General features: G+C 43.3%; 1 protein-coding gene across 1 annotated transcript in view; it reads right to left on the bottom strand.

Annotated features, from left to right (window-relative positions):
• MRPS28 (mitochondrial ribosomal protein S28) overlaps positions 1-14,761 on the bottom strand; it is a 133,176-nt gene that overhangs the window by 96,310 nt on the left and 22,105 nt on the right. Inside the window, exon 2 of the mRNA XM_089776216.1 lies at positions 382-563. Within this exon, the coding sequence (XP_089632342.1) occupies positions 382-563 (182 nt within the window). The remainder of the gene's footprint in view (positions 1-381; positions 564-14,761) is intronic.

The raw sequence follows: 14,761 nt of genomic DNA, 5'->3' as shown, positions 1-14,761 counted from the left end.
ATTCTGACTATTTAAATAGCCAAACTAAAAGACAGATAGAAAACATTCAAATAAATTACTTTGGCTCTCCAGTTAATGTTGAGGTTATAAATCACACATTTAACAAAAGAAATTCCCCTCCAGAGTTTAAGAGTTTGTAACATTTGTGTGCCAATGATTGACAGAGTAAGGGAATCTGTTCTTAACGTAGTGACTTCAGAGCAAAATCAAATCTTTTTGTGATTTGGATTAGTTTTCCACCTGAAATCTATAGTTCAGCAGTTTAAAATCTATAAATTACAAAGAGACCCTATCTGAGATCATTCCAAGAAAGATTTCTGACTACCTTGGTATTCAGGTTTTCCTGTACATTTTATTCATTAATCACATAGTATTACTTACTCTCCATCTACTTCTGGTCGTTTGCACACACAGTGAAATTTGCCACCGAAGTCTATATAAAGATCATCTTCTACAGTGTGGAAAATTTGACCAAGGACAATTTTGTCTTTGGCAGGCCCCATCTGAACCAAAGGAGAACGCCTCAGCATGGATGCAAAAGATTCCACATTCTTTGAAGACACCTACAGATAAATATAAAAAAAGAAAATGTGTGATAGATATATTTCCATATATAAAACACAACTAACGTGAGAGATACTAATTTTTATCTTTAATGTATAATACAGTTCTAAGAGTTCATGTTCTTGGCATATTTTTTGTAAATTCTCTCCTTTTGACAGAATTTCAGTGTATGGTATGTTATTTCATGAAGCTACATGAAGATTATAAATAATACTTTGCACCTATGTCTTAATGCATATGTTCAAAGATTTTCATAAACATTTACTGATCAGTAGTTTAATAAAATAATGTGAGGACTATATAGTTCTTAAAAGATATCTTTCTTAGTTGATATGATGTACTTGAATGTAGAACCTCATTAAAATTATATTTTGCTTCCTGAGTGAAAATCTACTCAAGTTACTGACTATAAATATATTTTTAATTTTGGACAATTTAGATTTTTTTGCTTTTGTATTTAAATAGCAAAAGAAAGTCCACATTTTATGGATTATGCTCACAGCTTTTTTGTTGTTTACACCTCATCTTTAAACATGGAAAATATCTCACCAAATGAAAGATATGGAAGTACACGTGCAAACTTAATTTTTTTTAATACTCATAGATCAACGTTTCTCAAACTTTTGTGTTGGTGACCTCTTTCACAAAACAAATCTCTGAGATGTGACCCCCCCCTTCCCCCCCCGACACACACTTATACATTAAAAGCACTTTTTGTTTTTCATTTAATTCTATTTTAAATGCTGGAAATAAAGCAGGGTTTTAGGGTGGAGGCTGACACGATCCCCAATTTGAGAACCCCTGCGATAGAGAATGCTTGACAACACTTTTTTTCCACTAATATGCACCAAAATCTGAAACAAAACACTTTAATTCAAGCACCGCCTGGCAAAATACATAGAACTACATTTTTTCCCCACTGAAAACAGTTTTGGAACCAAAACTCTACCTCCCCCTTTTCTTCTTGGTTTCAGGGAGGCTTACTCCCCTGGTTCCCCATTTCATCTGTTTGATGAGGTTTAAATTATGTTTGATACTACTTAATTTGAGTATATTTATGCGTGGGTTGTAATAAATATTTATCCCAATCCAATTAAAAACAACCACTGAAACATACATTTCTATGAAACAGATACTTGAGGTACCATGCGTGCTGGCTGATGCTGAGTATATGTGACTGTCAGGAAAGATCTGGTAAACAAGACAGGAGCATGTAACTATGGTTACAGCTAATAATTCAGTCATCAATACCAATTCATAATAACCAATACACAATGCTCAAAGGAAAACTCTTAAGAGAATTTAGACCAAATAGCAAATGTCCAACTGTATGCACAGGATACTACATACCTAAATATTCCAAGTAAGACTTTTTTAATTGTAGTTTTAAGTGTAAGTTTTAAAATGCCTAGAAATACTATCATCAGAAATAAGCACCATTTATGGAAACAATGTTAACTACTGAGATACTAAGTTTGGTTAATTTTAAGGTGAATGCATGTGAAGTACAACAGCTGCCTTCTTTGGAGAAGCAAGAGAATTTGTAGAGGGATATGTGGTTTTTTTCCAGAAAGAAAAAGCACATCAAAAAGAACATTTTTCTTCATAAGCTGTAGAGATATAACCCATTAATCAAATTCTTTTTGGTATTTAGTAATTGCTACCTTAACAGAATAACTTCTGTTCATAATTTCAGGCTCTGATGTTTCCAACCCAAGACATATTGGTTCTTAATTTCAGTGAAACAGATAATAATCAAATAGTCAAATCTATAGAGATTTCATTGGTGTAGAGGAGAATTGCTTTTCCTGCTTTTGTAATACATACAATCAAAAGGCTCAAAACTACTATATGCCATTAAAAATTACATTTGCATCACTTTTTTCACATAGTGGATCAATCCTGAAAGGTGCTCAGAATGGCTCAAATAATGTTATGTTAACTCCAGCGGAATTTGGAACTGCTCAGAACTTCCTACAAGGAGCTTGGAACCTTGCAGAATAAGGCTCAATATCTAGAAAGCTTGGGTGAAATTCACTGCTGTTGTAAGTGGTGAGAGAATTATACCTATTTCTATTTGTAGTGAAGTTAGCCCACGTGCCAGTCATTTTAAAATGATAAATAAGATATTCCAGGTTCTAACATTTTCACCACCTTTGAGATAGTCTAAAATATAGAGTACCATTAATTAGACTCCTATGATACTATTTACCCTTTGCAGTCAGAAATGTAATCTCTTATTGAATTAATAAAACAACCTACTGACGCATCAGCAGTAATGTGTTTTGCTACAAGAGACCATAGCATGAGACAAACTATTCACTCAGAAAACTAAAACATGACAAACTACTTGAAACCATGTAGTATCTAAGTCAAAGAATCAAAAACATGCTTAATAGGAAGCAAATATGTTTCTACCTCATGAATTTTAACAGACAGATGTATTGTTTAACATATAAAAACAGTATAAAAAATGCCAGAGCCGAAACTAAATAAATGCTGAAAAAGTTAGCAGCCATAGAACAGTAATCACGTAGAGAGAACAGTGTCATCATCTTTTATCTGTAAATTTGGCAACTCTCATTTCTAGTAACGTCATAACAAAAAAATAGTTTTGAATTCTGACTTACTGGAATGCACAAACAGTTTGGGTTGTCTTGACATGGCTAAACATCAGGAAATGGAAATTGAGCTAGAGATCTGTCAAATCTGCTGATTCGGAAACTACCAATGTAAACAGTAGCACCCTAGGACTCTCACTAAAATATTTTTAAGCAATTGTGCATACAAAACACCTATGACCAAGAGATAGAAGTACCTGTTGATGCACCATAAGTATCCTGTATAAAAACCTCTGGCTTTCCAATCACAAATGCACAACTTTTCGTTTTAAATTTAGGCATGTATAATATAAACTAAATTCAACTTGGCAAAGTAAATTAATTTTACAAAAGCACTTGCAGTGCTTTAAGAATAAAAGCCAGATTCAACAGGAATAGTGACAGCATGAATTAACAATGTGTACTTCTTCAGGTGATAAAGCAATCTCAGTAATGCTTCACCTAATCCTCAGGTTACCTTATGTACTGCTGAAATAACACAAACATCTAAAATGAATCATCCTAAAAAGTTTATTACATTTAGATCCTCATATCTAAGTAGTAAAAGCTATTTACAGTTCTGCCTGTTAAACATAGCAGTTTGAAGAAAAGCACAAATATAATTTCTTATGTTTTTTAGCACCTGAGAGACAATGCCAAAATCTGCGATGGCTACTGAGTCAACTCCCATAGCAGTATTGGGTAAAATGTTCAATAACATCAAGTGACTTAAGAACCTAGAGTCCTATTTTCAGAAGTGACTTAGTAATTTAGAGTCTATGGGAGGTTAGGAAAGTATTTATGACTTTGGGGGAGTATTATATTTTATTTTGGTATTTGCACTCAATACTAATCTACTAGGCTCAGATTACTTAATTAAACATATTTTAACATCCCTAGTTTTGATTCTTTGCCCCTTGCCAGATTAGGGTGTACTAACGTCACTGTATTGTCTGACCCTGAACCTGTTCCTGCATGCGATTCTGAGAATGTCTACACATGGATAAAAAACTCTCAGCTGGGCTTGGATGAGTGATTTGCATCTGTGTGGCTTTGCCTCCAGGACTGAAAAACTGCTGCAGACATTCAGGCTCAGGCTGCAGCCTGAAATCTGGGACCCTGTGAAGGTGGAGTGATTTTTGGCTTCTCAACCCAAGCCCAAATCAGTGGATCCAGACTAGCTGTGGCCAAGCTACAGGGCTTTCATCCCTGTAGAGACATACTCTGAAAGTCCCAATGGCTGCCCTTAGCACTCTCATCTTTAGAGATGTGATGCTCTGAAGCCTCAGTGACCTCAAGCATACTGCCAGTATATTATGACATCCCCAATGAGCTATCCACCTTGAAAGTCTGACATCTATCATCAAGATTTTTGTGTCTGGACTGTGAAGGAAAGATTCATAAATTAATATCATATGGGCTGAGGGTATGGGTCAATCTAGAGAATATCTTCATTCTTCTAAGTATCTCTTACAGGAAAGAAGTTCTCTTACATACAAGCTTGCCCTTGGAATAGGGCTTTGTGCATAAGACTGGAAGATGCAGGTTAAGACCGACGTGTGAACCTGGTTCCTTGACACCACAGAGATCAACATTTGGGTCTCAATGAACCTTTGCTATGCCAAGAAACCTCTCTCTTTTGGATATTATTTTTACATCTAGGTGAACAATTCTCTCAGAAGGGATTGTGGTGTGATTGGTTAGATCACTAAGATCCTCTTGGGGCTGTCACTCAGTGTTCTGATCTTACCACTGAGCCTGCCTACTTGCCCTCTGGGGCATCCTACCACCCTGTCCTGTTGGGCCAGAAGCTCTGGTCTCCCCCAGCCAAGGCACAAAGTTGGGGTCACAGTCCCCTAGCACAGCAACACAGATGTTGAATCAGCTCAGCTCTGGGAGGGCTCAGCTATAGAGACTTGACCTCATTTAGGAACACAACTTTCAAAAGGGGCACCTCCTGGATTCTGGCAGGTAAGTGGGGGATCTCCTGGCATCTGGGAACTGCCCTATTGTTTGGTCTCCCACCTTTATATCCCCTTTGCCCAAGGTAAGAATTCTTTGTATTCAGTTCGAACTTTTCTCACTGTGAGTGGAAAAGTATAAGAGCCAAAATGGGTTCCAGCATCAGGTGCCCTGGCCATATGTACTGGCAGGCCTAAATACAATCCAGGCTTACAGGAGAAACAAGACTATACACACTAAGGATGTTAAGGACTAGTCGACTATCCGATAAGCAAATGATTATCCGATAGTCAGTCGACTGGTCGATTCCCCACCGCCCTTGCTGCCTCTATCAGACAGAGGCAGCAAAGGGGGAGAAGGAGTACTTCAAAGCGAAAGGACTGCACAGCTGAGGTGGGGATCAGCTGTGCGGCACGGCCGCTTTCAAACCCCAAGGCGGAGTTTCAAAAGAAAAGCCGCCACATAGCTGATCCCCGGCTCAGCTGTGCGGCGCTGACCCTTTGAAACATGGAAGCGGCGTTCAAAGGGACAGTGCCCTGGAGCCAGAGTCAGCTGGGGACTCCCCAGCTGATCCCGATTCTGGTGAAATGCCCCGGCTGACCCTGGGTTCTGGGGAAATACCACTCAGAACCTGGGGTCAGCTGAGCAGTCCCCAGCTGACCCTAGGCTCCAGGGCACTGCCCTTTGAACTCCTTAGCTGACCCCAGGTTCTGAATGGTATTTCCCCAGAACCCGGGGTCAGCTGGGGCATTTCACCAGAATCGGGATCAGCTGGGGAGTCCCCAGCTGACCCCGAGTTCTGAGGAAATGCCGCACGGTACCCAGGGTCAGCTGGGGAGCGCATGTGCATGTAGCCCAGCATAGAGCCCGGGGTCAGAGAGGGACTCTGAGTCCCCTGCTGACCTTGAGCTACATTTCAAAGCTGTGGCTTTGAAATGTACAAGAGCCCCCACTGGGGACTCTTGTACATTTCAAAGCAGGCACTCCCGCGTGCGGCCCGGAGTCAGCAGGACTTTCCACTGGCCCCGGGGTGCACGCGGAGTTCCACATTCTTCCTTTGAAATGTACAAGAGCCCCATTGGAGCTCTTGTACATTTCAAAGGAGGAATGAGGAAGTTCGAATAGTTGATGGAAATTCCATCGACTACTCAACAGGTCAATTAACTGCAATTTAAAATCTTTAATATACACATCATTATGCTTCCAGAGTATCACCAATGGCCCTCATTATCACAACTAGATTTATAAATAGATTCACACTTCATATTTCTAACTATACATACAAGAATGATAAATGCACAGAAATAGAATATGCACATTCAGAAGACCATAACTTAAAAATAATGTCACATTATTCAGTTTGACCAGAGGCTCTTCAAATTATGCATGTTCATATTCATACGCCAAATTTCATAAGGTGAGGGAAGCTGTGACATATGGATCTTCCTGAGATGTATTACAAAGCCATGTGCCTGAAGCAGGGCAATTCTCCTCCAAGTTACTATGATGGAGATGAGGTCTAAGGGCTGGTATACAGGAGCCCTTGTATACTGGTATACAAGACTTTTCTGTGGGTTATCCCTACCATCAATACATTCATTTACAACTTGGTGTATTAAAAAGCAATTTTTTTTGCTTATTTTCTATGCAATTTCCAGGATTTCTCATTAGATGGTAGTTTGTGTGTCTTCAGCTTCTTCAAAACATAATTTCACTCTTAGATTACTTTCTGATGTATTTGTTGTTTTCTCTTCATGACTTCTAAATCTCCTTTAATTGAGGATAACTGAGGGTATGTCTACACTACCCTCCTAGTTCGAACTAGGAGGGTAATGTATGCATACCGCACTTGCTAATGAAGCCCGGGATTTGAATTTCCCGGGCTTCATTAGCATAAGCGGGGAGCCGCCATTTTTAAATCCCCGCTGCTTCGAACCCCGTGTAGCGCGGCTACACGGGGCTCGAACTAGGTAGTTCGGACTAGGGTGCCTATTCCGAACTACCGGTACTCCTCGTTTCACGAGGAGTAACGGTAGTTCGGAATAGGACCCTAGTCCGAACTACCTAGTTCGAGCCCCGTGTAGCCGCGCTACACGGGGTTCGAAGCAGCGGGGATTTAAAAATGGCGGCTCCCCGCTTATGCTAATGAAGCCCGGGAAATTCAAATCCCGGGCTTCATTAGCAAGTGCGGTATGCATACATTACCCCGCTAGTTCGAACTAGCGGGGTAGTGTAGACATACCCTGAGAGTGCAAACCTTTGGACCTCAATTTATTTATAGCTGCTCGCTTTCCTGTCAAACATTCAGACCTCTCAATGATATAAATTATATTTAATCATGATGCAGATAAAATTTAAATCTTGGAAAAACATGACAAATAAAATTCAGATGTACAAAATGGTGTCAAACATCTAGGCAAATGAAGTGTAAATAACTGTTTTCTATACCTGAGACTTTAAAAGGAAGAGGTACGAGGATATAACACAAACCATAAGATAATGGATATGTTCAGTTTCCTGTGTACGCTAAATAAGCCAATATGAGAAATACTAAGAATCTAGACTCTCCCTAAAAATATTGCCTTTCAGAATATTTATATCTAAAACAAAGGAAGCAAAAATCATAGTCCCAAAACTCTGTAAAAGATCCCCAGGTAACAGGATTTTCTGGAGTAACCCTCCCTCCCCCAAAACTTAATAGCAAGGTGGTCCCATCCTGTCCAATGTGCAACAGGCCTTTAAAAACCTACAAACATATCTTAGGTCTGCTTGCAGAGACAAGCACTGTGTGTGTTTAAACGTGTGTGATACAAATGAAACATGGGTAAATGAGATGAATGGCTAAATTCCTGAAGTTGTAGAATGAATGATGTGTTAACATAAAAGTGGCATGTGAAGAATGCAACTATCATGCACATAAGTATAGGTGTATCAGTGTAAAATGCTGACAATGACAGACATCTCCTGCCTAGTTACAACAAATAAAAATAGAAAAAAATATTATTTGAAATAGTTTTTTATAGTGAGAGATACTATACAGCCACTTCAATTAAGAATAGCATAGGAAAACAGGAAAGAGTAGGTAATCTATTATAAAATCCTCATCTAACTGTATTTCTTTACAACAAATATTTCATTTCTATTTAATAGCTCAACATTTTATGGTTCTGCAATATTTTACCTATAAAAGATGTATATTACTACTTAAGATATGAGTGAAAGTTCTAGCAATTTTAAACAAATTACTATACAAATCACTGCAATCCCAGGCAATATTTATTTACATAACCCATTAGTGGGTCTCTCTCTAGAGACTTCTATTAAAAAAACACCAACATATTCTGTTCTTCAGTTATACAACATTTTCTTTAAGTGCTTGCTCATATACATTCTAATTGACGTGCAGCGTGCCACATGCATGGCTGCCAGGAAGCTTTACCCTAGCTGCTACCCGTTAGGTCTGCTGTGGAATGGCATGAATGTGACGCCCTATATATGACCCTACCGACCCAAAAGCCCCTCAGTTTCTTCTTACAGCCAGTGAAGGCTGTTGGAACTTGTGTCTCTCTTCTTTTGCAAGTGCCTCTACTGCCTAGCACTTCCAGATCTTTGTTGTGTAAATAGTTAAATTAGTAGGTGTTAAGATAGCATGAGAGTTAGCAGCTGGAGATGAAGGAGAGTTTCTACTTCCCATCCCTGTTCCCTTTGGGATTTGCGGCATGCCAAAGTCTCAGGGCTTCAAATCCTGCACATCTTGCCTTAAATCTATGCCTACAAATGTGTTTCCAATGCCTGGGGGAAGGCCCCCAGATTGACAAATGCAAGATCTGCAAGGCCTTCAAACTATGTACGAGAGAGGATGGGGCTTTCACTTGAAGATGCTTCTCATGGAATCCGATCTAGTCTCAGACACAAGATCTGGCACAGAGTGCTTCAGTGTGGAACACACCTCCTTCGGATCTGGGACTGGGACCAAAAAACGGACCCTCTCAGCACTGTTGCTCCCCTGCAGAGCCCACCTGGTGCTATTCTTAATCCCCATTGCAACCTTCCAAAGTGGCCAAGTCCTCAGCGTTAGCATGCTTGGCACTACCAGCTCCCTCTGCACCTCAAATGTTGGTGATCCCTGAAGGCTCCTGTACTCTCAGCACTGATCTGCCGTGCCCTCCCCATGCTCAGAGTCCCATCCTCTTGGACTCTCCAAGAGGTGAACCTTTGATGATGGATCCATCCTTCACACTAAATACCTTCGAGGCTGTGAGGGCCTCATCAAGATGATACAGTCCCTTTGGAGGGACAAGGCCTCCACTTCCTGCCAGCCCTCACAGCGGAAGCTAGCCATTATGTGCCTGTTGGGAAAGGGGCATCAGTGTTTTTGTGTCCACACCATTTGATTTTCCCTCTGAGGTTGCTGTCAGCCTCCCTGTCACTATTCTATGCTAGAAAAATGTGGGAAAACAAAAGGCAGGAAAAGTGGAGTCACCTGGCCCTAATCTGCCCAGCAATGGGAGCAATTATAAGGGGCATTCATCTGCCCCTCAGGGCTCTCTGCGTGCTTTCTGTGACTCTGCGGTGCTAGAGTGGCAGCTTGACTGTAACCCCCTTCAGACAGCTGGAGCAGGCGTCGGATCAATAGACACTCTTTTCCGGTGCTGAGGGGTTCTTCTCGGCACCACTCCGGGTTCTGGCACTGTCCTTCTGAGTACAAACTTTCATCTCATTGCCACTCTTCAAACCATACATATTCATCTCCGCACCGGTCCCCAATGCAGTATTCATGGCACTAGTCATCTTCCCCACACTAGTTCCACTCTGCACTGATCTGGCTCTGTGCCGATCTCAGTCTCGCAGTGTGTTGCCTGCTCGCAGTTGGCACAGTTCATGGTCCCGCCAGTGGTCATCTCCATGCCACTGTCAGTGCAGCCTGGTATTGCTCCATCGTGGCCATCTCATTTGGGCTCATCTTCCTTGAGGGAAGCCTCCATGGCCTCGGAACACTCCACATCTGTGGGTCCTCACCCATCAGCTGCTCTCTGCCTCTGGAGCAGGAATCGCCTGAAACACCTCCTCCTAAAGACCAGCTGGGTACCCCAATCCAGCAGGACCAGTAAAGAGACCCACAGTCAGTGGGGCATCCCCCAGTGGCTTCCTCGAGTTCCTCTCCTGATGAGGCAATGGCCAGCACTTCTGTCTCAGGGCCCCCTCCTATGGATGACAAGACATTGCAGGACCTCCTCTGCAGGGTAGCCACTAGCCTTAATCTCTCTGTAGAGGAAGTGGTGGATTAGGATAACCTGATGGTGGACATTATGGCTCCAGAGGCATCTTCCAGGTGGCCCTACCCAGTAATAAGACTATACTGGCATCGGACAAAACAATGTGGCAGACCCCTGTCTCTGTTCTCCAACAGTCACGGGGGTGGAATGGAAGTACTTTGCCCCTGTCAAAGGATTTGAATATCTTTTCATCCACCCACCTCCCGTGCTCCCTGATCATGGAGGTGGTGAATGAAAAGGAGTGCCAGGGTCACCAGGCCCCAAAGCCCAAATCTAAGGATGCTAAGCGCCTGGACTTTTTTGGTCATAAGGTCTACTCTGTCAGAGGTTTGGTTCTCCAGGTAGTGAACCAGCTGGCTATCATGAGCCATCACACATATAACTCGTGAGACTCCCTCCTAAAGTTCAAGGACTTCCTGCCCAAGGACTCTAGGATCGAGTTTGGTGCTCTTGTCCAGGACGACAAGGCAGCATCTCAGACCTGCCTTCAAGACTCCCTGAACACTGGGGACTTGGCAACCCACATTTTTGATCTCTGGCATTTCCATGTGTCAGGTCACGTGGCTGCAACCGTCTGGCCTTACTCATGAGGACTAGCAGACTATACAGGCCTTCCCTTTGATGGGGTTGGCCTCTTCGCAGAGCAAACAATCTCTCAACTCCACAACCTCAAGGACTCCAGGCCTAAGGAGTTCATACTCCTGAGCTTGCCCTTTAAGCCTCCACTGAAGAGGCCTTTCTCCTCTCATCCTGACCACTCCCGCAGGCGCCTGTGATATTCCTGCTGTAAGCCATCTGGGGGCTGCTCTGGCACCAATCAAGGCCAGTCAAAGCCTCCCCCAGGGTCCAAACAACACTTTTGAAGGCATGCACAAGGACGATGTAGCTAAGCCACTGTATATTTCCTTTCCCTTCCTCAATCATTTGCCCCATTTCCACCATGCTTGGTCGTCCATCACGTCAGACTGCTGGGTCCTTTGGACAGTGGAAGTGGGCTACTCTATTCCATTCCATTTCCTACCACCTTCTGATTCTTCCTGCCTCTCTCTCTTCAGGGACCCTTCTCATGAGCAGCTTGTGAATCACCACAAAGGGAATACTCATGAGCAAGCACTCGAAAAAGAAAAAATGGTTACTCAATTTTGTAACTGTTGTTCTTCGAGATGTGTTGCTCATATCTATTCCATAACCATCTTCCTCCTCCACTGTCGGAGTAGCCAGCAAGAAGGAACTGAGGGGTTGTTGGGTCAGCAGGGTCATATATAGGACGTCCAGGGGGCTGCACAGTCAATCCAATGGGTAATAGCTAGGGTAAAAGCTTTCCAGCAGCCATGCACCTCAATGGGAATAGATATGAGCAACACATCTCAAGGAATAATAGTTACAAAGACAAGTAATTTTTTTCCAACCATCCTTTAGCCAAAATGTGCTCCAGACATCAGTTCTAGAAATAGCAGGCATGTAGATATAACCTGTGTGTACACCCTCAGTATTAACCCTCATGCCTTCATCTATCCTAGGTGCAATTTTGCAGATCTTTCTCCACTAGACTGGGAGCTCTGCTACAGTAATCTGTGGATACTTAACCTGCAGATTTGATTGAATCTAGGCACCTATGACTCTTCTTTCTTGTGGGTGTCCAAGACCAGCAGTATTAAGGTTAGGCAGTCTTTTTAAAACAGAAGTACTGTTTCTTTCAGAAAAAGGAAAAAAGTTTTAGCTTGTAGAGAAAAAAGATTTTAAAATAACTGAAGTTAGGTCAACATAAGGCAGTTTACCTCAACCTAATTATATCAGTGTACACACTAGAGCCTTGTCCTGCCTCTGCAAGTGCCCTCTCATACCAACAAAACAACTTCACCTCCACGAGAGACTTAGGGCTTATGTCAGTATAGCTGTGTCTTCCTAAGTAATGCAGTGTCTACATGGGCTGTTGGATTCCTAAGACTGATGAAGCAGCCATACTGGATCTATAAAACTAACTAAAAATTTGGCAGCTAGAGCTAGGCTGTCCCCTGCTCCCAGAAGAGAGACAAGTAGTACAGGTGGCTGGCTTCCATCCCTGCTGGGATGGCGAGAAGGTCCGGGGGGCAACTAAGCTTCCTGAGGGAAGCTGTGTGGAGCTTTGAGCCCTGGCTATCCATTCCCACACACTTTGCTTCTTCACCTGGTACAAATGCTCCTGGTGCAGAGGGTAGTGTGGGCATCAGCCACTGCAGTAATTATGTGCTGGATGTAAACTGACTGAAGATAGTGTAATCATTTAAATCTGCAGTGAAGACTTGCTCAAATAGTCTACACACATCTACTTAGCTAGAGGCTTATCATCCCCGAACAGTAATAAAGGCAAGGCTAAACTTCTCAGACAGCCACCCCCATCATATTTCTGAGTCTGAATCTGTTTCCCTTCAGTTACTACATCATGCCCTTTAGAGAGTGCTCTTTTTAAACCTGTCAGAGTTCTCTACGTCTCTTTCATGTCTTGGTCCAAACCAGTTACGTTGGTTAGCTGGAGAGAAGGCAAAATCTTCAGTGTTAAGATTCTTGGCATTGTTCCTTAGCTCCCAATTATTATATTGAGCAATTCTTCTCTGCCCATTTTCCAGATCGTTTGCACCAGGATGACTGACAATCTTCCCCAGGCCCTGGACATGGTGTGAGGAGAAACAGGTCAAAGGGTCCCAAAAGGGGAAGAACCTTGGGCAGAAGGGGAAGGGCTGGCCTCCCCCAGCCAGCTCTTTAGTGATGTCCAATATCCAGGGCTCCAGAAGCTATTTAAAGGGTCAGGTGCTCTAGAAACTAGTGTTGCTACTGTAGTGCTAGTAGTGGTTAGGAGCCACAGACCTTATTAAATTGCCAGGCCCTGAGGCTGCTGCCCTCATTACTCCCTCCCATCAGCAGGTGTGGTTTGCCCATTTAATTTAAATCAGTGATTCTCTTTGACATGTGGACCACCTGGCTCAATGCAAATCTTTCCAGGGACCACCAATTGCTAATGGAAAGTGACCATGACCGTGTGACGGGGCGAACAGGCCCCGCACTACAGGGCTGGGAGTAGCCCAGGCCCAGCTGGCTGAGAGGGCCCCGCCCTTCCGGCCCTGCTGGGCATGCTCCCAGCAGAGGCCAGGTATAAAGGCAGAGGGAGCCCAGCAGGCAGGACAGCTGGGGGAGGGAGGAGACCAAGACAGGCCAGTGTTTTTGCAGCCGCTGGGACCAGAGCCGCTGCCCGTGCTGGACCCTGACTCCAGGAGACCAGAACGTACCCACAGCCCCAGCAGGTGCTGCCTCAGAGGCCAATGGGCCCCTGGGGAACCAGGGCGTGGTAGGAAGCAGCCCAGGGCAAGGAAGACAAAGTTTGGCTCGGCGTGTATCGGCCGGATTCCCCCGCCGAGCCGGCAGGAGCCACAGACCCTGCCTAAAGGGCCCTGGGCTGGGACCCGGTGGAGAGGGAGGGCCCGGGTCCCCCTACCACGCAGGCCCTCCCCTGGATAACCAGGCCTGGGGCCGGGAGAGGCTCCTCAGAGGGACTAGACATTGATACCGTGTATCCCCTGATAGAGGGGCCTGGACTTTGCGGTGGGACATTGATACCGTATATCCCCTGATAGAGGGGCCTGGACTTTGCGGTGGGACATTGATACCGTATATCCCCGGATCGAGGGGCCTGGACTTTTGGGGACTTTGGGGGCGGTATGGGCCCGGAATGAGACGCGGGTCAGTATAAGGGGTTCAGCAGCCCCCGTCGGGGGCGTACCCCCCTGACAGACCGTTAATTACATAATTACACACAAGTCATTTTGCTTGTGCTGCAGCTAGGGAGAATGGTTTAATTTAAATTATTAAACAGAATAACTTTCTTGTATAAAGGTAGTTATCAAACTTTAGTTTATCAAACTTCATTTAAAATAAAATAAAATATTAATTTTTGGCCAACAAAAAAGGGTTCAATGTTTTCTTTATTTATGGCTGGGGTGGGGAACATTTTTTGGGTCAGAGTCTGAGCTCAAACGGTGGGCCACCTGGGAGGTGGCCGTGGACCACTAGTGGCCCAGAGACCACACTTTGAGAACCACTGATTTAAATCCTTATTAGCCATACAAACACCTCACTCACCAGGCCAACATACAGTATTTATAAATCATTACAGAGCAGTTCCAAATCCGTCTCAGAGAAATCTTGTTCATAATTTTCTTTTAGATTAAACAAGTTATTTTTGCTGTGTCATGGACTCATCTCAACTATTAGCTGGTGCTATTAGAAACAAACAGAATATTAGAATATTGTTGTAGTGTTGGGCCATACAAGAAGTGCTGTGCTATAATGTAACTATGTAAAAGTTTACCCATTTAAATGGTTAAC

This window comes from Pelodiscus sinensis, chromosome 2 (genome assembly GCF_052426305.1).
Source record: "Pelodiscus sinensis isolate ZL-2025 chromosome 2, ASM5242630v1, whole genome shotgun sequence".
NCBI lineage: Eukaryota > Metazoa > Chordata > Testudines > Trionychidae > Pelodiscus > Pelodiscus sinensis.
Note: the sequence above shows the minus strand (reverse complement) of the source record. Positions and strands in the feature narration are given on the sequence as shown.